Below are 21031 nucleotides of genomic sequence, written 5' to 3'. Positions count from 1 at the left end.
CGGATATTAATCGGTTTGTAAGCCATACTGGAAACAGATTTACCTACATTTACTACCTATCTATTTGTGTTGATAACAACAAATTACAAAATAAAATTTTTTAATAAGTGTATAAAATGCTCGTTTACACTTACGTTATATGGATTAAATTGAATTTATGACTCTTTTCAAAGTATAAAAAATACCTATTTAATACAGGGTGGGCATACAAAAAACCCACCCAAAAAAAAACACCCAGGTTTTTTTTAAAAAACCAATAAAACCCCCATAAAAACTCTGGGTTTTTAAGGGTTTTTGGGTTGGGTTTTTGGGTTGGGTTGGGCTGGGCTTTTTAAAAAAAAACCTGGGTTTTTCCCCACCCTGATTTAATAACAATATTTTTTTCATTTTTATCTAAGAAAAATATTTTGCCTTAAAATTTTCGCCGTTTGAGATTATATGTTTCATATTTTATTTGTAAAGGTGGTAGGGAAACTGTATGTATTATTAAACATTAAATTTATTTTCAAAATGACAACATTGAAGACCATTTTAAGCACTTAAATATCGTTTGATACAAGAACCATAAAGTTCTTAGTCTTGGGTTACTTTCATCTATACTGGGGTAGCTTCCTAACCAGAGGGTTTTGTCATTGGCTTGCTGTGGCGGCCTGAGGTTGGGATGCTTGGGGCTGCACAGTTGGATCCTTAATTTAATTTTACTATTAAGTAATTTAGACATTATATTAAAGACAGAAAAAAATTCTTTAACTTCATACTTAAAAAAAAAGTACCTATTGTCAATTAAACGCCTCTTAATAGACCCTCATTTTGTCCAGGAATGGCAATAGACGATAAATTTGAGTATTACCTTTTCCTTCCCCCTGATTATGTGAAACTAAATTACCCCTGTAATTAATATGTTTGAAGTAAAATTTTGGATTCTGCAAGTTTGTCCACAACTTAACAATAATTCAATATTAAAATGGAAGTTTTTCTGCCAACGAATGAAAGAACTGGTTTTAAAAACTTTGGATCAGCATAATTTACAGATAATTGTCCCCTCCCTCCCTAGTATTTCCTGACAGCCGGATTGAAGCATTTCCCTCAGTTCCTGGCAGAAATTAATCTGTAGCTTAGCTGTGGTATAAAACTTTGGGTACTAAAATAATTTACAGATAATTGTCCCCTCCCTCCATGGTATTACCTGACCACCAGATTGAAGCATCTCCCTGAGTCCCTGGCAGAAATTAATCTGTAGCTTAGCTGTGGTATAAAACTTTGGGTACTGAAATAATTTACAGTCCATTGTCCCCTCCCTCCATGGTATTACCTGACCACCAGATTGAAGCATCTCCCTGAGTCCCTGGCAGAAATTAATCTGTAGCTTAGCTGTGGTATAAAACTTTGGGTACTGAAATAATTTACAGTCCATTGTCCCCTCCCTCCCTGGTATTACCTGACCACCAGATTGAAGCATCTCCCTGAGTCCCTGGCAGAAATTAATCTGTAGCTTGGCTGTGGCTAAATTCTGCTGATATGTCAGATTTGTTGGAATGTATCTGAGAATAAAATAATATACCTACTAGGTATTACCTAGGTATTCTTAATATTTACATATTTCTTTCTCTTAGTTTTAAAGTATCAAATTAGCGGCTAAGCCCCGAAAGACCTCTAGTGACCCTTAAGGGGTGGGTGAAGTCGAAACACCCAACTTTAAATTTTTTTGGAGGGATAATTTTTTTCTTGGGGTGATTTCATTAGATGGAGGTACCTTTCCCAAAATAGTTATACACCTTCCAAGTTACTATGAGAAGCTACACTGTTAAGAGAACCATGTCGATTCAGCAGTTAGCGAGATCCTTCGGTTCAGACTGATCCTGTTATTTTTATATCAGGATTATCATACTTGGCACTAGCTTGTGATTGATGGGAAGTTTCTGTTGCACATTGATAATTAATCAAGGCTTGATCTATCGTAGAGTGAAAATCCTCCAAACTTGATTCAAATCTAAAACAAACAAAAAGGATCATAAAATAAAGGCATAATAATATAATTTGTTTTAATAATGATAACTTTATCTTTCAATAATCAATGATTGATGACGAAAAAGAGTTATAAATCGTATTATAGACAGCTTTCCGCGAATATTAAAATGAAAAATTATAAGATGAACACCAGTTTTGTTAGATATCTTGGGACGCGGACCCAGGCTAACAAAACCTGTATTGATTTTATGATTTTAATTTTAATATTCGTGGAAAAATGGAAAAATTCGTCTGTAATACAATGTCATACATGATCTTTAGTATGGCTGAGAACCAGTTCTTATCCAATGGATATCAATATGTTTCGAAGTGATACTGAAACATTATTTACCTGCCCTGATACAGGTCCAGCCTGCCAGGTTCAGCTAATCCAGTTTGCAGCAAAGCACTCGAACTGTCCCTGAACAAAAAACGAAAGTCGATCCAACAAATGAAAGAATGTGTTATAAAACTTTGGGCACTAGCATAATTTACAGTCCAATGTCCCCTTTTCCCTACAAGTGAATTTTGCATCTAATGAAATCTTAATGATCTCTTTAAAGAACAGCCTACATTTATAAAGAAGAACTTTAAAATATTGTACCTAGTATATTCTTTTAAGGAACTTCAGGAAAATATTGCTTTAAAACTTAACAATGGCTTGGAAAGAATGAATAATGATTAAAATGACTTACTTTACACAAACAGCCCATTTGTCTTTTAAACCAGGTACAAGCTCTCTGAAATGATAAATGATATTTTACTTTTTACTAAACTAGCGCCTTCGCCCCATAGAGGTCTCTAGGAGCACTTTAAAACCAGTTTAGCCAGCCCGGGACTTCTCAGGGATAACAAAACTGGTTTAAGTAGGTATATCTCATATTTTTTATTTTAATATCCGTGGGAAACTGTCTGTAATACAATGCGATGAGTAACTATTTCTACCTGAAAATTTCTTCTGGTCTGAGAGGTCTGACTTGATTGCCTGGCGGCTGCTGGCCAGGTACTCCGCCAGGTCCTACGGGGCCTCCAGGGCCTACTCCAGGTCCTGGTCCTACTTGGGGACCTATATTATAGGTTATGCTTTCATAAAAGTAACAGAGTGTCTGTCTGTTTTGTCTCGTTAACATCTGAACAAATTTGGTTCTCTTATATAATGAATCTTAAGACTTTAATAACTACTGAACCAATTGAGCTCTACCTTGCACGTAGGGAAGAATCACAGGTTCTGGGATGATTTTAAGTTATTATTTATTTCAGCTTTTGGTCTTCGGTGGTTTTAGGCTATTTTTTCAATCTTACAGTACAAAGCCATTAAATAACTTATTAGAGGTACCTAAATAAAATTTTTAATTGTTCTTGTGCTAACAGTTAATCAAACAGAAGATAGATAGATATATCTGGCTGTTGTTGTTGATACAGAAGATATATAGATATACTTGGCTGTTGTTGTTGATATAGAAGATATATAGATGTACCTGGCTGCTGTTGTTGTTGTTGATACAAAAGATATATAGATATACCTGGCTGTTGTTGTTGTTGTTGATACAGAAGATATATAGATATACCTGGCTGTTGTTGTTGATACAGAAGGTAGATATACATACCTGGCTACTGTTGTTGTTGATACAGAAGATAGATAGATATACCTGGCTGTTGTTGTTGATACAGAAGATAGATACCTGGCTGTTGTTGTTGTTGATACAGAAGATAGATTTAAGATACCTGGCTGTTGTTGTAATTGTTGTTAGATACAGAAGATAGTTAGATAATATACCTGGCTGTTGTTGCTGCTGCTGTTGTTGTTGTAATTGCTGTTGCTGTACTAATTGCTGTTGGTGAAATTGCTGTTGCTGAAAATTTGTTTAAATGAGCAAAATCAAAATAAAAGTCATATAATAATTTATTCTTATAATAAAGTTTAAATTAAATAATAGCAATTGCAGTGGGGGAGGTTACGTTGTATAACATGTAAATTGATTTATTATTACTTAGATGCTACACCAGATTATCATGTTTTCTAATAAAGTGAAACTTTTAGAGGGCTAAAATAACAATCCACCAAATCCCCCTCCCCCCCCCCCACTCTTTAGATATGCTTTTTTTTCTACCTATACATTTTCTTTAGTTTCTTGTATTTCATAGCTGTAAAATGACCTGTTAGCGATTAGAACAAGGTGTGTCGAAGAGGATAATACTAAGTAAGTTTTAGAATCAATATATTATTACTTAGATATTACACCAGATTTTCATGTCCTCTTATAGGTTGAGCTCGCAGCGGGCTAAAGTAACGATAACCCCTGTAATAATATCCACATTCCACCATATTCTATCTATATCCGATGATTGATTTAACAATTAAACTTAACAGAAGTAAAATATGTTCAGCTCATTAAAATCCCTGTTGTAAATGTTGTTGCTGTTGGAATTGCTGTTGCTGCATGTGCTGCTGTTGTTGAAACTGCTGTTGCTGCTGAATTTGCTGCGGGTTCATCATCTTCAAGCTTTGATATTATTTGCAGGGATCTAAAGGAATAATACAATGGCCGATAAATTGATTACATACCAAATGATGACACACAAAATTACACCCTTTTTTAAATTACATCTAGTGGTTGAAACGACGACCCTCAACTTAATTAAACAACCAATCAGAATTCAATGAAGTCCCCAAAGTTGTTAAGCCAATAAATAATAAAACGCTTTGGGGACTAGTGTAATAAACAGCTCAATGTCCCCTCCCTCCCTGTATTAATCGTATCTTTGCAATTATAGTCCGTTTTCTTAAACAAGCTGCTAACTGATCTAAAATAAGTGTGGTTAGGTTACAGCTCTCAGTTCAGTTACTTATCATAAAGTACGCAAAAGTTTTATTATGGTTTCATAAATAAACTGATGTGGACAATTCGTCATTTTTAACATAGGTTATAAGCTGTCGCACATAACCGATGAAAGGCAGGGTTGCCATTCTAAAATTAATTAAAATAGCATAAAAGGCCTATTTCTGACAAATGTCGTCTTTTAAAAAAATCCTAATACGTCTTGGTACTAATTTTAATTATACCATATGTAATGAAATGATGCAAAGAGTATAGAAAATAAAGAAAAGGTACAAAGAAGAAATGTTTAATTTAGGTAAAATACATATTATATTATATATGCTAAAAAAAAAATTTTTAAATCCCTTGTCAATTAAGATCTTCAAAATAGGCCCATGCTAAATTTTTAATAAATTTTTTTTTTTTTTTGGGGGGGGGGCAGGGGGATGGACGCGACTGCAGTCCTTTATTAAGTAATTTTTATAAAATTATTCAAAAGTAATTTATATTTTTTGAAAAAAAATTTCTTCCTTCAAAAAATTTTATTTTTAAATCTACAAAATCATCGTAGCTATTTTTGCTAATTTACAAAATTGAAGCCACCCCATTTCTATTTTGTTTTTATTTTTTTCTGCTGAAGTACAAATGCCCCGTACGAATTTTGACAGCTGGCTTTGGTTAAGCTGTTTTTACCACCTTCGGTTAAGTCTTAACTGATCTGAACTTTGGTTTAGCTTTAACTTATGTTATGACGTCACACATCGGTTATCATGATCAGTTAAATTTACTTCAGTTTGGTCTATGAAACATTTAACAGCACCCTTAACTTATGTCTAAGCTGCTAACCGATGTCAATTTATTTTATGAAAACGGAGTTCTGTTCCTTTCTAAAATGAAGAATCAGAGATGGGTTTTTGAAAGATGCCGCGTTTTTTCGACAATTTTTTAGACATTGATTGATTGAACGAAGACGATGAGATTTCAACACAGAGTATACAACATAAGAATTCAAATATTAAAATGTCTAATACAACTTAAATCCATTTTCGCTGCATATTTATTAATGCATCTTTTTAGAGCTGTGTTAGACATTATACAAATGGCTAAAATAATAATTTAAAATTTTGAATTCTCAAGTTGAATACTCTGTTAAAATCGTACGGGGCATTGATCTTTAAGATGGAATAAGGTTTTTAACAGGGTATACAACTTGAGAATTCAAAATTTTAAATTATTATTTTAGCCATTTGTATAATGTCTAACACAACTCTAAAAAGATGCATTAATAAATATTAATATTTGAATTCTTACAAATGGCTAAATTAATAATTTTAAAATTTTGAATTCTTATGTTGTATACTCTGTGTTGAAATTTCATCGTCTTCGTTCAATCAATCAATGTCTAAAAAATTGTCGAAAAAACGCGGCATCTTTCAAAAACCCATCTCAGGTGCAGTTTAAGGTAAAATATTCCTGTTACCGATGATTATCTCCAAAAATCTATAAACTTTAAAGGCGCTAGAAGAAAATTTTAACTGACAAAAGAAGTCCCAATAATCCGAAATAGACAATCTCAATAATACAGTTTTCTGGAAGTGCACATAAATACGCGAAAAGGAACTTATTACATCTTGACTATTCAAGTTCATAGATTTTTAAAGACAATCAATCCCAGAAACATTTTACCGTGAACTGCATCAAATCCAAATTGGTTATTTACAAAATAAAGGGAAATTAGGATAAAAAAAAAAAATTATGTCCAAGAGTAGGGCAGCAATTGCAGACTAGAAACATTGAAAAGAAAGGCCAAAGGAAACGAGAAATAGGAAGGGAAAGTAGGGGTATTTTTGTTTTTAAAAAGGATGAAGAAAATTAAACATACCCTCATTTATATTACTAGTTGCCTCACCCCTAGCCTCTTGAGATAGGCAGGGGAGTAACAGAAAATTAGCCTAAAACCATCCCAAGTCATTTATAAAGCTTCCCTGAAAGATACATTCGGACCACCAATTTCCAAGATCTTGAGCTTTAGCCAAAAAGCCTCACTACTTTATAAGTAGGTATTATAAGATATTTATCTTACCGCTTAAAATGAAAAAGTATTATTTAGGTGGTTAGCTTAAAAGGCCTAAAAACATCTGAAATTATAATTTTAATTAGGTAAACAAAGTACGGTTATAAAATAATAATTCAATGGTGACTAAAAAAATCTATGATTAAATGATCACAGCCTTTTAAAATAAGACCTCCCCCCACCCCAAAAAAAAAACAATAATAAAATAACAGAAAATGTTTTTGGAAGGAGTGGTCGGGAGGGAGGGTGGGGAGGGGGGTGAAAATACCATCCAATTGTATAGCAGTAAGGAACATCAAAAAGGATATGATACATGGTTATTTAATGGCTCAGAACCGGTTCTTATCCAGCGGATATTAAAGCGGTTTAGAAGCCATACTGACAAAATTTTCAACACTATATAACAGTTTTTGTTTTGTTTGATTGTAAAGATCTTGTTGACCACTCTGCTGTTTCAATGAGGTCACAATTTGAAGCTTAACATATATCCCAGGCTGGTTTTAAGCTGTTTTATTTCATGCTTTAATCCTGTGTATGACCCATTTTACTGTGAAAAAAACGTACATATATTTTAACAGATTCATATTCTAGATTTGAAATTAGTTCCCGAAAGATATTGTGACGTCACGCTCGGTGTCGACCATCTTGATGTTTGCGCGGGTGGAGGTTGTGTTGGTTGTGTGGATGGGTCCACAACGGCTGCGTCAGCTGTTCCACAAAACATTGTCAGTACATTTGGCAGCACAGATATTCTAATTGGGCCAGTAAGCTCAACCTCCTCCCCGTCTACGGTCATCAGCCTTGGGTTCTCTGGAGATGAAAAAGTATCCAGCTTGAACTGAGTGGAGGTCAATACTTCGGGCGGTACACTACTGTAGGTTGAATCTTTATTTATTCTGCACCAGCCCTCCGAAACAAATTCGCCGAACGTGGAGTTATTTGGAAAAATTTTAATATTCAACTCATCTCCATTAGTACCCATGTTGACCTGTACTTGTCCTGCCTCCATGCTGACCGGCTCCTGCCAGCTTTCAACAATTTCCTCAGTTTCCTCGGTTTTTGGCGCAATTTTTGACGGGGATGAGAAAAAGCCCGCGAAACCACCTCTCCGCTGTGGCGTGGGTGGTGGTGAAGGTTGTGCGTCTAAATGCCGCGTTAATTTTTCTATTTTAAGCGTGGCCACGCTGATAGGCCAGTCCCACGTGACCTCCTTGTGGCCAGTCAGGTAGGAAAATACGTAAGTCATCCTGTGCTTCAGCCCGGCAAAGAACCAGTAGTTGTCTTTTCTAGCATCCGCTTCTCTCCACGCTCCCATTTCCAAAGAGTTGGTACCAAATAATTTCTTTCCTCGCATAAATTCATCCGTACTCAAGTTCTCTACCTCTATAACGCTGACAGGACGTTTGATCTGTCTAATGACGGCCATGGTGGATTCAGCCAGCTGGCGCACTTGGTCTGTACTAGGAAATAGCGTGTTAGCAAGACTATTTTTGGTGCCAAGAGGTATTATTCCCAGCGGAGTTCTGGAGGTAAAATTTTCTTTATCCTCTCGTTTCATGACACCTGTGACAGCCTCCATGAGAGTGCCATCACCACCAGCTATCAGAACAGCATCACAATTCTCCATAATCTTTAGTAGCTCCTTCGCCTCCTCTCTTCCCTCAGTTTTCTGTATGGACACCTTGAAACCAGCTAAATGTAGTAAGGGGGCTGAATATTGTTCAAACAATTTCCTAGCTTTGCCACCACTAGCGGCGGGATTTAGAACTACGGTTACATGATAATTTTGTTGATGTACTCCTATTGGTGTAGCCCCATAGGTTAAAGCTTCCCTGCAGCACTTTCTCATGAAGTCATTATCCTGTAATTTTTTCCAGTACCAGTTGCCGCCATAGCCCCCAGCTACTGTCAGAAATACAGACTTCTTCCAATGGTTTCTAAGTGTACTGCCGACTTTACGAATTTTCTCCATTTTTTAGAAAAACCGCTTAATGAGGTGGATCAAGCAATTTAGACTTTTTTCGTTTTATCCGTAAATCTGAAAGAGATGAAAAATTTATTGTAATGTACATGAAAAAATAAGAACATGTTTTAATGAAAATTTATAGGTAGAAAGTTTAATTAATCAAAAATATACATTATAAAGATTAAAATAAATTATTCTTAAGTTAAATATTGATTAGAATTAAATTAATAATGATAGGTGCATTGAATATATTTGATTGAGAAGTTAATTTGCATTAATAGTGTTAATTTGGTTAATAAATTAATATTTTTATACAATTATGATAGGATTTGATTATTTATGATAATAGTCTGAAAAAATCTTCAAAAATATTAGTTTTAGAGAATAGGGGTAAATGCAAGGGACAATATTTAGGTACATATTAAAACCAGGAATCAAAGGGATAAGACAATGGCCCATAAATGGATGAACATCCCCAAAGATGATACTCAAATTTCCCTTCTTTAGATTACAATTAGTGGTTGAAACTTTTTGACACTCAACGAATAAGTAAACGTTATTGTAAAACTTTGGGTATTTGTGTAATAAACAGGTCAATATCCGCTTCCTCCCTGTAATAAAATAATCATTATACAATAAAATCAACAACAATACAATACATGAAAATTTAGGCGTACAAAAGCGTGAAATCATGAGAAAATTAAGCGGCGGCGGCGGCGTACAAAAATCACAGACATTTTTAAATGGACATTAAAAGTGGATCTATAATTAATTGTCAATTTAAATTAATATCATAAAATGTTATAAAATAAAAAATCAAAGTAAATGAAAAAATCCGCAATTGAATAAACATTACAAAATTCTTACATTTAAGATGAAATTTTCTAATTAATATCAAGCCACAAACTCCAAGACCGAAGCTTTTTTCTATTCCACAATACTATTATTATTCAATATGAATTCACAATACATTTATCTGATACAAAGCGTGTTTAAATAATCTAAAAACGGGGGGAGCTGGCTGTTTTCATTAAGTTCAACATAAGAACAACAGCTTTGGCATGCGGAAAAAAAGAATTAATATCTTATCTATTCATCAAAAATTAAATATTGGCATACTTGATAAAAAATCACCCAATCCCCTCATTTCAAAATCAATAGATCACACAGCAATTATCATACTATTTTACAATTAGTCTTATATGCTATTTTGGTATTCATTATACATAAAAACTACAGTTTAACTAGAGTCTAGACTCAAGAGTATTTTATTCTTTTGTACTTTAGACTGGATTAAAGATAATCTAAATTTATGAAAAGTGCAGTTTCATTAAAGGTATTTGATAAAAGAAGTTGGTGACTAAAATTCATTCTTTAAATTTACCTTTTCTTGGCAATGTTTGCAACTTAATTTAAGCTATGTATTTTTCACGAAAATAGGGATGCTAAGAATTTTTGTTTTGACTAAGCCACTTTTCTAAATGACTAAACTAGTCAAATACCTTTCCTGAAAATAATCCTTGTATATCATGTATTACATGAGTATTTTCATAAGTCTTATTTTATCATTACAATGGAACACAAACTATACACAAAATACATAAATAATCTCATTTCTAGTACATGTACACTGTACTACAGTAGCAGTACATGTACTTACAGTACAAAGAAAGACTAGTCAGTCAGGGCGAAGGGGCACTTTAGTCCAGTTTGGTTTGTAAATATCATTTGTATTTTTGGCATACTTTGAATTTTACATTAGGCCTTATGAAATATAATACAATATTATTATACATTTGTTTAAATTTTGAACTTTGTTTATAATTGGATTAGCCACTGAAGAGCAACTTTTCTTGGATAAATTCTTCAGTTAAATCCTCCAGTTCTCGAATTTCAAAGATTTTCTGTGGACGAATCTAAAAAACAAATACGTTATATTTAGGTAGATTTTTACTTTAAAATTATCTTCATACTTATGTAGGTAAAAGAAATTTTATTTTAGAATGTGAACCTGTCTAATATCTATCCTAGTATATCAAGTAGTAAGGTCTGTAGCTTAAGGTACCTATTACTACTAAACCGATTGAGTTTTCCGTTTTAAAAAGCTGTATTTCGGTCCATTGATGGTTTTATTTATTTTATTTTTAGATTAAAGCCCTAGAATAGTTTTAGGCTTTTTTTAAAACTAAGTAATCGGACGGTTTAAGCTTTTTTTTATACCAACTTATTTATTGAAAGAGATGCTATGGGGCGCAACTGCTAGTTATATGTATATATTAATATACTAGCGGCTTCGCCCCTAACCTCTAGGGGCTTTGCCCCAAGAGATAATAAAAAAAGTTAAGGTAAAATTCGTAAAAAAAAATAAGAAGGACCAAGAAAATCTTCTACAAAAAAAGAAGACCAAGGATATCTCCTACAAAAAAAAATGGGGGAGGGATTTTTTGTTTTTTTTTGGGGGGGGGGTGTCCCACCCCCAAAGAAAATAGCCTAAAATCACCACAGGACCAGTAGGTATATTCCCTAAAGAGTAGAATCCGATCGGTTCAGTGATTACCGAGATATCTTAAGCTTCAGAGGGACGGACGGACGGACAGACATCATTCTACTTTGTATTATAGATATTATATATAAAAATAGCTACCTTATCTACAAGCGACAGCTTTGAACCAGCATACATCATCTGCAAGGTTGGCATACAATCTCTAAAATTATCACGGTTAATAAAAGATCAGATAATAGAAGAAAACGTGTTGATAAACAAAATTTCCCCTTTTGTAGATATAAATATAAGATTATAAAAGCTTTGACACTCAAAGTTTAAGAACAACCAATAAAGTAAACCAAAGTTGATAAGTCAACCAATAAAAGATCGTGTTATAAAACTTTGGGAACCAGTGTTATTTACAGTCGAATATCTCCCCCCCCCCCATATTTGAAATAAAAAAGGGGGGGAGGTAGCTTTTTGTTTGTTTATTATTACTTTAGGGCAGGTTAGGTTATGTTATACTGGGTAGCTCCACAGGGTTAAAGCACACAGGGTTAGAGCCACTGCAGGGGTTAGGCATATGTAAAAAAAAACTAACCCCTCCTTATTGTCAATCATTCAAAATATAAGAAGAGGGAGAGAGGTTTAGGGATCATCATGGGGGGAAGCACCTACCTTGGCGTGGAGAATATGAAGATGAGGGGGAATGAAAGCCTTCCATCCGTGTGGGTCAGCGGATAACTCAACAGCACAAATCTAAATAATAACAAGGATGACAACATACATAATTACGAAGCTATCAAATTAAATTTTAAAATGAACAATAAACTTATGTAGTGTCAAAATTTATTAAGTAGAATATTAGTTAAAAGGTATGTAAAATTTCGTAAATACAGGATTCTTGTTAAAGATAACTTACATTTTTTAGACTTGATTATAAAGATGTTTCGCTTAAAAATTGTGAACTGCTGTCTTAGGAATCTATGTTCCAAAAATCAAATACAAAGTTGTTGTCAATAGAGTTAAAAATCAGAATGTTTTAAAAGGACGTACGGACTTTTATTCATACTCGATAGAACTATAAAAACTACGCTATAAGTAAATCCGCTCCTAACAACAACTAAAAGATCTTCATCGCTGTCTTTCTGTCTATCTCTTCACTGCATATCTATCTATCTTACTAACTATCTTTCTGACTGTCTCACCTGGGTTGATGGTGAGGCAAACTGTCCCTGACTTCTTCAGTGTTTGTATCCTCTAAAACTTCATCACAAACAATGATCTGACTATCTTTTTATCTATCTTCTTCCTAGTTATCTATCTTTCTATCTAACTTTGTCTGGCTATCTTTCTATCTAACTTTGTATCTATCTTTATGGCTGATCAGGTAAACTGACCCTAACTTTTTCAGTGTTTGTATCCTCTAAAACTTCATCACAAACAATGGTCTGACTGTTCATCTATCTATCTATCTATCTTCCTGGCTATCTTTCAATCAATCTTTCCGACTTTCTTTCTGGCTGTCTTACCTAGGTTGATGGTCAGGCAAACTGTCCCTGACTTCCTCAGTATTTGTATCCTCCAAAACTTCATCACAAACAATGGTCTGACTATCTTTTTGTACCTTAAGAGAACGTTTCATGAAGGGATTTATGTTAATTTTGATGAATCAAAAAGCTCAACACAGGGCAAAATATTTATCCTCATCACAAATGCAAGAAGGAAGGGGACATTGGACTGAAACCCGAAGTTTAGTAAGCTTTATCTTATTATTGGGAACGTATATCAATTTGTCATCCATTGTCTTATCCCTTTCTTTCACAGACACCATAATCAACGCATAACAAAGCATTTTATATGTGTCTTTTCTAGTCTTTTTTATTATGCAACGACAAACGAATGCTTTCGACTTTTCCTTTATTCCGAAACTATGTTATATTAACAATACCTATTTTTTTTAAATCACAACTAATGTGGTCCAGCTGTTTTAGAAGAAACCTTACATGACAAAGAAACGGATTTTGCATTTATTGTTGTTGAAAATTTTTGTTTTTTACCTTCATGACAATAGCTGAGCAGCCGATTTCTCTGCGCTTTCTGAATGATTTCAGCTGACTCTCCAACTCCTCATCCACACTACACACGGTCAAGTTGGTCGCCATTTTGTTTTGTACTTTGATAAAAATGCCTTTATCTGTATGCTCTAGGAACAAGGTATAAGGCTGTATAATAAAAGTATTTGTTAACTTATTTTTACTGTATGTGCATGTCTGAAAAAGTACATAATATGTAAATTTTTATATAGAGCAGTAAAATTGATAAATATGCAACTGAATTAAAAATTTGTATTTAATAATCAATTTTGTGGTTAAAAGAAAGGTTAAATATTTCTATAGTGTTCTTATCAAAATAAAAAAGAATATTTATAATATAAAATATTTAAAATATAAAAATTATTGAAGCAAAATGAATACATTAAAAGTTTTGATATAATTAACATAACTTATAATACAATAAAGTTATTAGGTATACAATATACAGTATTAAATATTACATAAATTTTTTTTAAGAGAGGGATTTATTTTTACCAAGTATGCCAATACAACATCAAAAATTTAAACATTAAAAATAGTTATTATGAAAAGCTTTCCGTGGGTATTCAAATAAAAAATTAACAGATTAAAACCAGTCAGGTTAGCCCTGAGGAGCCGATGGCCAGTTCTAACACAACTGGTTTTAATTTTATGATTTCTATCTTAGAATTCATGGACAATTGTTTGTAATTGCTATACATATTTTTTCAGTGTGGCTGAGAACCCGAGGTGAATATTTAAAAAAACTTTTGCCTCATTAAAATCAGTTTGCTCTACTAAAATTTTAGTGAGGCAAAATTATCCCTTCCAAATTTTTAGCGAGCCTCACAGATTTTAGTGAAGCAAAAGTTTTTTAAGAATCCACCACAGTTCTATTTTAGCGGATATTAAACGGTTTCGAAGCCATACTTAAAATAAAAGGGGGGGTGGCGGTTGTAACACTTGTTGAAACCAAATCTAGGTAAAATTCAAAGGAACTCACATATAAAAAAGTTACAGCAATGAAATTTGGTATGGTAGTTGCTTTAAAGAGGTACTATGTGAAACTGTGAAGAAACGGCGGCGGAACCGCCGCTATCGCCGAATTGTTTTTAGGCGGGAAACGGGGGTAGTGGCGGTTTCACTAACTTTTCTTCACAGTTCCACATTGTACTTATTTAAAGCTACTGTCATTCCAAATTTCAGTGCTTTAACTCTTTTATAAGTTGAATTCCTGTAGTTTTGGTTTCAAAAAGTGTCACAACCGCCCCCTTCCTTTTGTTTGGTAATAACAGCATATTCCTCTACCCTTTTGCTTAGAATAAATTAAATAGAACTTTTTTGGTAATTTATGGAACATTTGGTAAAAATATCCCCACTTTTATGTTTTATAGTCGTTGCATGAAGCATTCATTGGTATGAAATTACAAAAATCACCGAATTTGATTTTTTTATTTGACTAGGGCATCTAAGGACACAAAAATAACTAAAGCATTATTAATATTTTTTTAAAACAAACATTATTTCAGTAAATTAAGGTTAGAGATACATTATTTAGAATTAAAAAGTCTTTTGGGTCGACGTAGAAAATCCTTTTTGCAATTACTAGTTTGATTTTTGGGTTATATTAGAGTAAAAATAAGTAAGAGAGAATCAAATAATAAAAACAAACAAGGACAATTATAAACATAAGTAGCGTAGCAATAACAAGTTGACAACATATTCAATAAATAATAGGGATGGCAATCCGGATCCGGAATCCGCCCAATTTTTTGACAGATTCTTTTAAGAATCCGGCCCAAAAATTCGACGGATTGCCATTACTAATAAATAAACTAAAAAAGAGAAGTAGTACTATGCACTAAAAATAAACACAAATGTAGTCAAAAAATAAAGTTTGTACCTAAAGTAAAAGGAACTTGGAACGTTTTACTAGATTATAGCTAATTTAATATTTGTAACTACTGACGTCTTTCCTAGTTATAAAGTAGCTGCGCTACTTAGTGTATGTATAGTTGTTTATCTCATCGTATTATGGGAAGCTTTCCACAGATATTAAAATGAAAAATCAAGATTAAAACCAGTTTTGTAGCCCGGGTGGCCATAGAAACTGGTATTCATATTATGATTCTTATTTCATTACCGGCGGTAAATTATCAGTAGCAAGATGCTATACATAATTTTTCAGTGTGGCTAAGAACCAGATCCAATCTTTCGGACATAAACCAATCACGAAGCCATACTGTTATAGGGCATACTAAAATTGTGTAAGTCTGTAGTTGAATATAAATGAAGAGATAAGAGCTGCAACAAGTACACTTATAAGCGAAGTTTTGCAGCTTACAGATGGAGATTTGTTCTGAAGGAATTTAATGGATGGCAGATCCTCTACTTCGTTTCTTCTCAGCTCATCTGCATTCTTTAATTTATAAAACAAAATAAAAATGTAGAAATTTAATAAGGATGAAATCATTATCACTGAAGAAAACTATTTGTAAATCATAAGATTAATTTAATTTATTTTTAAGTAGATAATATTTCATCAATTCATCCAAATTGCTTAAGTACTTCTTTAAAAAGCAAAGCTTTGCTATAATTAGGGTCTGTACGTTTGTCCGTTCGTTAACAGTTAGCTCTTTTGGTTAATTTATGGTTATCAGAATCATGTGTTTTCGTAGTTTTGCAACAAGTTTATATATCTAAACATCTCAATGTGCTTATATTTGGAAATAAAATAGCCTAAACCCATTCCAGGAACTATGTTCAGTTGTTAGCAAGATCTTAATGATCAAACAAGAAAACTTTACTATTGAACTTGACAACTTGTTTAAAAATAATAATATTTGAAACTGGTGTTGTTTTAACAATCAAAAAAATTATTCAAATAAATGATTCAAGAAAGAAAAAAGTATGTCACGATCATAAAACTGCTGAACAACTAAATCTAACTCTATAAAAATTTAATACACACAGAAAGAAATGTTAGTTTAACAAATCATTTATTTCACGCTTCAAATGGCGCAATTTGATGACATATGATTTTGCACACACAATTTTTCAAATACGAAGTTTTTTCTAAATTAGGGTAGGTCCGTCCTTCCGTTATATCATGCTTATTCAGTTCTGATGCTCTACAAGTTTTAGTGTTTGATTGTACAACTGTTTCAGAGCTTTGCTTTTATGGATTTCGTCATCCTTGTTTTTAGAAATTATTTCCAAGGACAAACATAACAACAACTTTTATGTTTGAAAGTAATTGAATGTTTGTTTGTTATTAAGGATATCTTTAATAGAAATACAATGAGAAAAATAATAACCCCCTAGAACCCATAAAAAATAGTCTTCTTTATAAAGGAGGCGGTGGGCAGGAATAAGGTATAACCAACAAGGGAATTAAATCCAAAATGATATTTGGGGGGCAAATGGAGAGGTCGTCAATTTTACGATGTGTTGCCCCCCAACGACAGCTGAAAAACACTTATAGGTTTCGTGATTTTTTTCCGAATTAATTTCGTTATTGGTATGATCTGGGCGGTGGGGGGGGGTGGCCCTGCCCCCCATATCCAAAGATAGTGGTAAAATTAATTGAAAAATGTTTCCCAAATATAACATTTTATAAAACTTTATACTTTATTGACGCCTAATAGACACTTAACCATAGATCCAACGTCGCGAGTATAAATCCTCTTACCTCCTGTTCTCCTCTAAGTCTTTTGATTTCTTCCCTGAGAGATTCTTGTTCACTGAGAAGCTGTTTGATCATCCGTTCCATCTGGTCAGCCCGGGTATCCAGATCTAAGGTTTGCTGGCGCAGACTAGTGACAAAACAACATGATTGAAAGATTTATAGGCTCCTCATTATTTGAAGATTTGCAATGATTGCGATATTAGTAAGGTAGATGTCTGTTCACTAAAATAAAATAAAAATGAACAGATGGTATTTAGGTAACTTTCGGGAGCGCCTTGCATAAGTACTGCTTAAATTGTAGTCCATTTATATGGAGAAAATAAATATCTTCCGTCAAGTTAGTTAATACATCATTACACCAAAAATCTGAAGTAAAAAGTTATAAATATGTAACCAACTCTCCTCGACCCTCCCCCTTCTAAGCTAGGGGCCAATGTAATTTCTATAAAGTTGATTAATAAATGATTCAACAATTTTAAATTGGTGTCTAATGATTTTTGTCCAAAATTTTAAAATATCATAGGTAACAAATCGTTTATTTTAAGATCCAAAAGACTTCAATCATGCCTGGGTAAATGATTATGTTTGATGTGGTTGACTTCAGATTTAATATCTTCTGTGCGAGAAAGGTTGAGAGAGAACCCGACTATACCGAGAATAAGCATTGAGCACATACACACAACTAACACGATCACAGACTTTCTAAAATAAAAAGTTTCCTTAAATTATTTCCAATTACAATGGTGATTTTCACAAAGGTTACATATTTAAAGAGCTTTTGCAATTTTGCAGTTCATCAGCAAATTCTTTAATTGTGGTTTTAAAAGTTAACTTTTTATTTAAATCATTAGAATAGACTACACAACAAGACAATGTCTGACAAGTTGATCTGGTCAAAATAACTTATTTTATAAATTTTGTTTTTTGAAAACTGTAATGGTTAGAAATAAGTAACTATCATCTAACTATAACAATCTTTATGAAATTAATAAGGACATTTTGATTAAGTTTTCTTCTGGGTATTTTTTTCTTTTTGAATAGTAGGTATCAACTATTAAAAATTACGCACCTTTTGTAAATTGGGTTTATTAAGGGTTTTCCATTTTCAGAATCATTAACTACAATCTTAATAAAAATTTCAATTATTTCAAAATTACATTTCTTATGACAGGCCTTCACCTTGCATAGAAATCAAAGCAATTAAGTTTTAAGAAATAAAATGGCCTAAAACAATTCTGGAATCTTTGAAGCTTTACTAAAAATGATAACTGTATCAGTTTATTGGTTAACAAGATTTCAACAGACAAACATTAAAAACCATACTACTTTATTAATAGGATTAGTGAAAATTATAATTACTTGGTCATTAACAAATTAAATAAAGTTTTTATATAAATCTCTATAGACATTAGACATCCGTATTTTTCCTAATAATTTTTCTTTAAAGTACGTAAAAAAAATCTTACTGGTTGAGGCACTAGGCTTTCATATGGAGGAGGATCTTCTTCAACTTGAACTGCTCTACTTCCTCCTTTAGAAGATGTTTATAACTTACAGAAATGGACGATGAATTCATTATCATCCCCTATGTGATCAACAAACTTACCTTTTCTATAGATTAAAATCATTGGTTTCAGACCACTAAATTACAGTCTAGTAAAAGAACAGAAGTTTTTTTTTGAAATAACGAATAAAATTACGTTATTATAAAACTTAGGGTAATAGTGAAATTTCTATACCATTACCCCTTTCTCCCTGGTAAACATGGCCCCTAGTTAATGTGTCAATCTTTTCTAAAAAGTATTGTTATTATCCTAAATAAATGTATTCAGCTATAAATTATGTCAACATTCCTGCTTGACAATTATTACTGGTGCTTCTGACAATATTTGAGGCTCTACCACCCCTTCCTCCATTTGTAGAACAGCCAGGCACTGCCATTGGTGTGTTAGAATTACTGAATAAAGAAAAAGGCATTTTGCCAGTTTCCCTCTAATGAGGGTAAATTGATCTGAAAATATTTTAAGATTGCAATTTAATGCGAAAAAAATCTAGTCCAAATTTTGACAAGTGCGAATTGATTACAGGACAATAATAACGAACTTATTGAAGACATTTTATTTTTTTAACAACTTTTCAGTTATTACACTTTTGAGTGGTTTCTCGGTTCCTAGAGTAGCCCCACATAACCTCCTCCTCTTAAAAACTTAAACTAAAATAACTAAGTGAATAAATTAACACTCTTGTCATTACTATTGATCAGAAAATTTAGCTTATATTCAATTGGTACTGCGTTGCTTCTCAGGTTACGGTAGGGCCACACAGGTATAGATCTCGCAAGGTTGGAGCACCCCCGTAGGGGTAAGGCATAAAGGAAAAAACTCCCCCTTTATTTATTTAATTATTTAATTCACAAATATAGAAATCGATGTTTCAGTGCCACTCAATGTCTCGCTGAATTGGATATCTATACATGTATAATTATATGATCTTGTTAGTTTGAAGAGAAAATTTGTAATGATTCAAATTAATTTGGTCAAAAGATAAATAATAAAATTCTATATATTTTCTTTTATTAATCGATCAAGGTCATAAATAATTTTTAGGTTTTGGTTTACCTATAATTTCGTATAATCAAATTAATTATATTTAAGATTTTATTGTCATCATACGCAATTTAAAACAAAAAAAACTTGGATTAACGACCAAAAAGGGAAAGAAAGGACAAATAAGGAAGGAAAAAATAGAACGGAATTTGTTTTGATTTGTGTGTAAAATTGACCGCGGCATTTGCACTCTCAGCTCTGTACTTTGGACTAAATATTCGTTGTCATTTCTACCCTTAAAAAATTGGTATTTCGTTCGCGGCGCAGCCGCGCAAACGAAATTTAGATTTTGTGTGGCTAGCAAAAGTATATAAAGGGGTTGTAATGTTTAATTCTTTCTCAGTTTGCCTTCTGGTTCCGGGTAAATACGTTTTAATTTATTGTTTTTTAAAATAATTTGATTTTTGTTGAAGGCTTATTTGAGAAAATTTAGTTTTGATTGTTTGTTTCAAATTATTTTGTTTAGGAAGTATTCAGTATTTTTTAGAAGCTTCTATAGGGACAGACAAATTTCTGGTAGTGACAAGATTGGAAGGAGGCAAGCTAGAACGGAGCCTACTCTGTTCGCTGGTTAAATTCGGTTGTTTATTGCTGGTTGTTGTTTTGAGACAAATTTCTGGTAGTGACAAGATTGGATCTTGGTGTTTTGGTGAGATAAAATCTAGGTAAGATTTTGATAGTATACATAAAATTAATCAATATGGTAAAATTCGCTGTTTAATTAAAAAGTTAAGTTTAAATTGATAACCTATATTATTAAGAAGTAAGGTGTTATTGCCCGAAGTTTAATATTTCATAAAATACTAATCATCAATAATTGTACTTTCAGGGGGAACTTGATCAAGTATCTTGGGTTGGTTTTAGGCTATTTTCCAAACATTCCCCGTCATCTCATGATACAAGAGTCGGAGAAACTAGTGAACAAAACAACAATTATTACTTATAATCCTTTCAAGAACACCATTTTCAAAAAAATATTTTTATGTTGAAAAATTAAGAAAATTTTATTTTTCTTTTTCGTTTTAAATACTTCAATGAAAACCTCACATTATTATTTCATAGCTTGAATTCCAGAAAAATCCGTTTGGAACGTGTACCTACTCAATTTTGTCATATTGTCCGAAGCTCGATCGAAATAAAACGCGGAAAGACTCGGAACGAGTAAATCTGTTCCATCTAAAGTAACCCAGAAGTTTCGAGAATGGTAAATTTAAAGGATTTATAGGAACAGAATAAGTTCTTTGTCTTATGTGCTTCATTCGAATCGTTTAACAAATTTTCGTTCATCAATCTTAAATAAGCACATTTTCG

General features: G+C 32.8%; 4 protein-coding genes across 6 annotated transcripts; all 4 read right to left on the bottom strand.

Annotated features, from left to right (window-relative positions):
* Positions 1-471: 471 nt before the first annotated feature.
* Positions 472-6966, bottom strand: LOC145314066 (uncharacterized). 3 transcript variants are annotated; one of them, XM_080153809.1, is made up of 10 exons: positions 6910-6966; positions 4412-4533; positions 3798-3863; positions 3657-3672; positions 2953-3073; positions 2703-2747; positions 2360-2428; positions 1889-1990; positions 1439-1541; positions 472-686 (listed from the first exon to the last, which is right to left on the bottom strand). In XM_080153809.1, the coding sequence occupies exons 2-10, from the start codon at positions 4502-4504 to the stop codon at positions 630-632; spliced, it is 672 nt and encodes a 223-aa protein (XP_080009935.1). In that variant the 5' UTR covers positions 4505-4533; positions 6910-6966; the 3' UTR covers positions 472-629. The 3 variants fall into 3 exon arrangements, with proteins under 3 accessions (XP_080009935.1, XP_080009934.1, XP_080009938.1); XM_080153808.1 differs by lacking the exon at positions 3657-3672 and adding an exon at positions 3576-3591; XM_080153812.1 differs by lacking the exon at positions 3657-3672 and having other exon boundaries at positions 3785-3863.
* On the bottom strand, positions 6964-8935 carry LOC145314064 (acylglycerol kinase, mitochondrial-like). Its single transcript, XM_080153806.1, has one exon. It carries the CDS (start codon positions 8870-8872, stop codon positions 7481-7483), a length of 1392 nt encoding a protein of 463 aa, XP_080009932.1. The 5' UTR covers positions 8873-8935; the 3' UTR covers positions 6964-7480.
* A 2-nt stretch (positions 8936-8937) lies between these two features.
* On the bottom strand, positions 8938-13650 carry GMF (Glia maturation factor). The gene is made up of 5 exons (XM_080153815.1): positions 13412-13650; positions 12884-12978; positions 12030-12110; positions 11511-11571; positions 8938-10782 (listed from the first exon to the last, which is right to left on the bottom strand). The coding sequence occupies exons 1-5, from the start codon at positions 13514-13516 to the stop codon at positions 10696-10698; spliced, it is 429 nt and encodes a 142-aa protein (XP_080009941.1). The 5' UTR covers positions 13517-13650; the 3' UTR covers positions 8938-10695.
* LOC145314067 (uncharacterized) lies at positions 13624-19164 on the bottom strand. Its single transcript, XM_080153813.1, has 6 exons — positions 18970-19164; positions 18581-18647; positions 18184-18239; positions 17682-17816; positions 17118-17241; positions 13624-15845 (listed from the first exon to the last, which is right to left on the bottom strand). Exons 1-6 carry the CDS (start codon positions 19089-19091, stop codon positions 15684-15686), a joined length of 666 nt encoding a protein of 221 aa, XP_080009939.1. The 5' UTR covers positions 19092-19164; the 3' UTR covers positions 13624-15683.
* Between the last annotated feature and the right edge of the window lie 1867 nt (positions 19165-21031).

Source organism: Acartia tonsa, chromosome 3, assembly GCF_053477335.1.
Source record: "Acartia tonsa isolate MP-2025a chromosome 3, ASM5347733v1, whole genome shotgun sequence".
In the NCBI taxonomy this organism is placed as follows: Eukaryota; Metazoa; Arthropoda; class Copepoda; order Calanoida; family Acartiidae; genus Acartia; species Acartia tonsa.
The sequence above is the reverse complement of the archived record's forward strand: the minus strand, read 5'-3'. Positions and strand labels throughout refer to the sequence as shown.

Excerpts from the sequence above, each read along its gene's own strand:
- LOC145314067 (XM_080153813.1), bottom strand. The coding sequence starts at position 19,091 with ATGCCTTTTTCTTTATTCAGTAATTCTAACACACCAATGGCAGTGCCT. Across the intron at positions 17,817-18,183 it reads ATAAACCCAATTTACAAAAG|AAAGTCTGTGATCGTGTTAG; the intron begins GTGCGTAATTTT and ends TTTTTATTTTAG. Across the intron at positions 17,242-17,681 it reads AAACATAATCATTTACCCAG|TCTGCGCCAGCAAACCTTAG; the intron begins GCATGATTGAAG and ends TTTTGTCACTAG.
- LOC145314066 (XM_080153809.1), bottom strand. The coding sequence starts at position 4,504 with ATGATGAACCCGCAGCAAATTCAGCAGCAACAGCAGTTTCAACAACAG. Across the intron at positions 3,864-4,411 it reads AACAGCAACAACATTTACAA|CAGCAACAGCAATTTCACCA; the intron begins CAGGGATTTTAA and ends TAAACAAATTTT. Across the intron at positions 2,748-2,952 it reads AGACCAGAAGAAATTTTCAG|AGAGCTTGTACCTGGTTTAA; the intron begins GTAGAAATAGTT and ends TTATCATTTCAG.
- GMF (XM_080153815.1), bottom strand. The coding sequence starts at position 13,516 with ATGGCGACCAACTTGACCGTGTGTAGTGTGGATGAGGAGTTGGAGAGT. Across the intron at positions 11,572-12,029 it reads TTCATATTCTCCACGCCAAG|AGATTGTATGCCAACCTTGC; the intron begins GTAGGTGCTTCC and ends TGATAATTTTAG. Across the intron at positions 10,783-11,510 it reads AGCTGTCGCTTGTAGATAAG|ATTCGTCCACAGAAAATCTT; the intron begins GTAGCTATTTTT and ends TTTGTTTTTTAG.
- LOC145314064 (XM_080153806.1), bottom strand. The coding sequence starts at position 8,872 with ATGGAGAAAATTCGTAAAGTCGGCAGTACACTTAGAAACCATTGGAAG.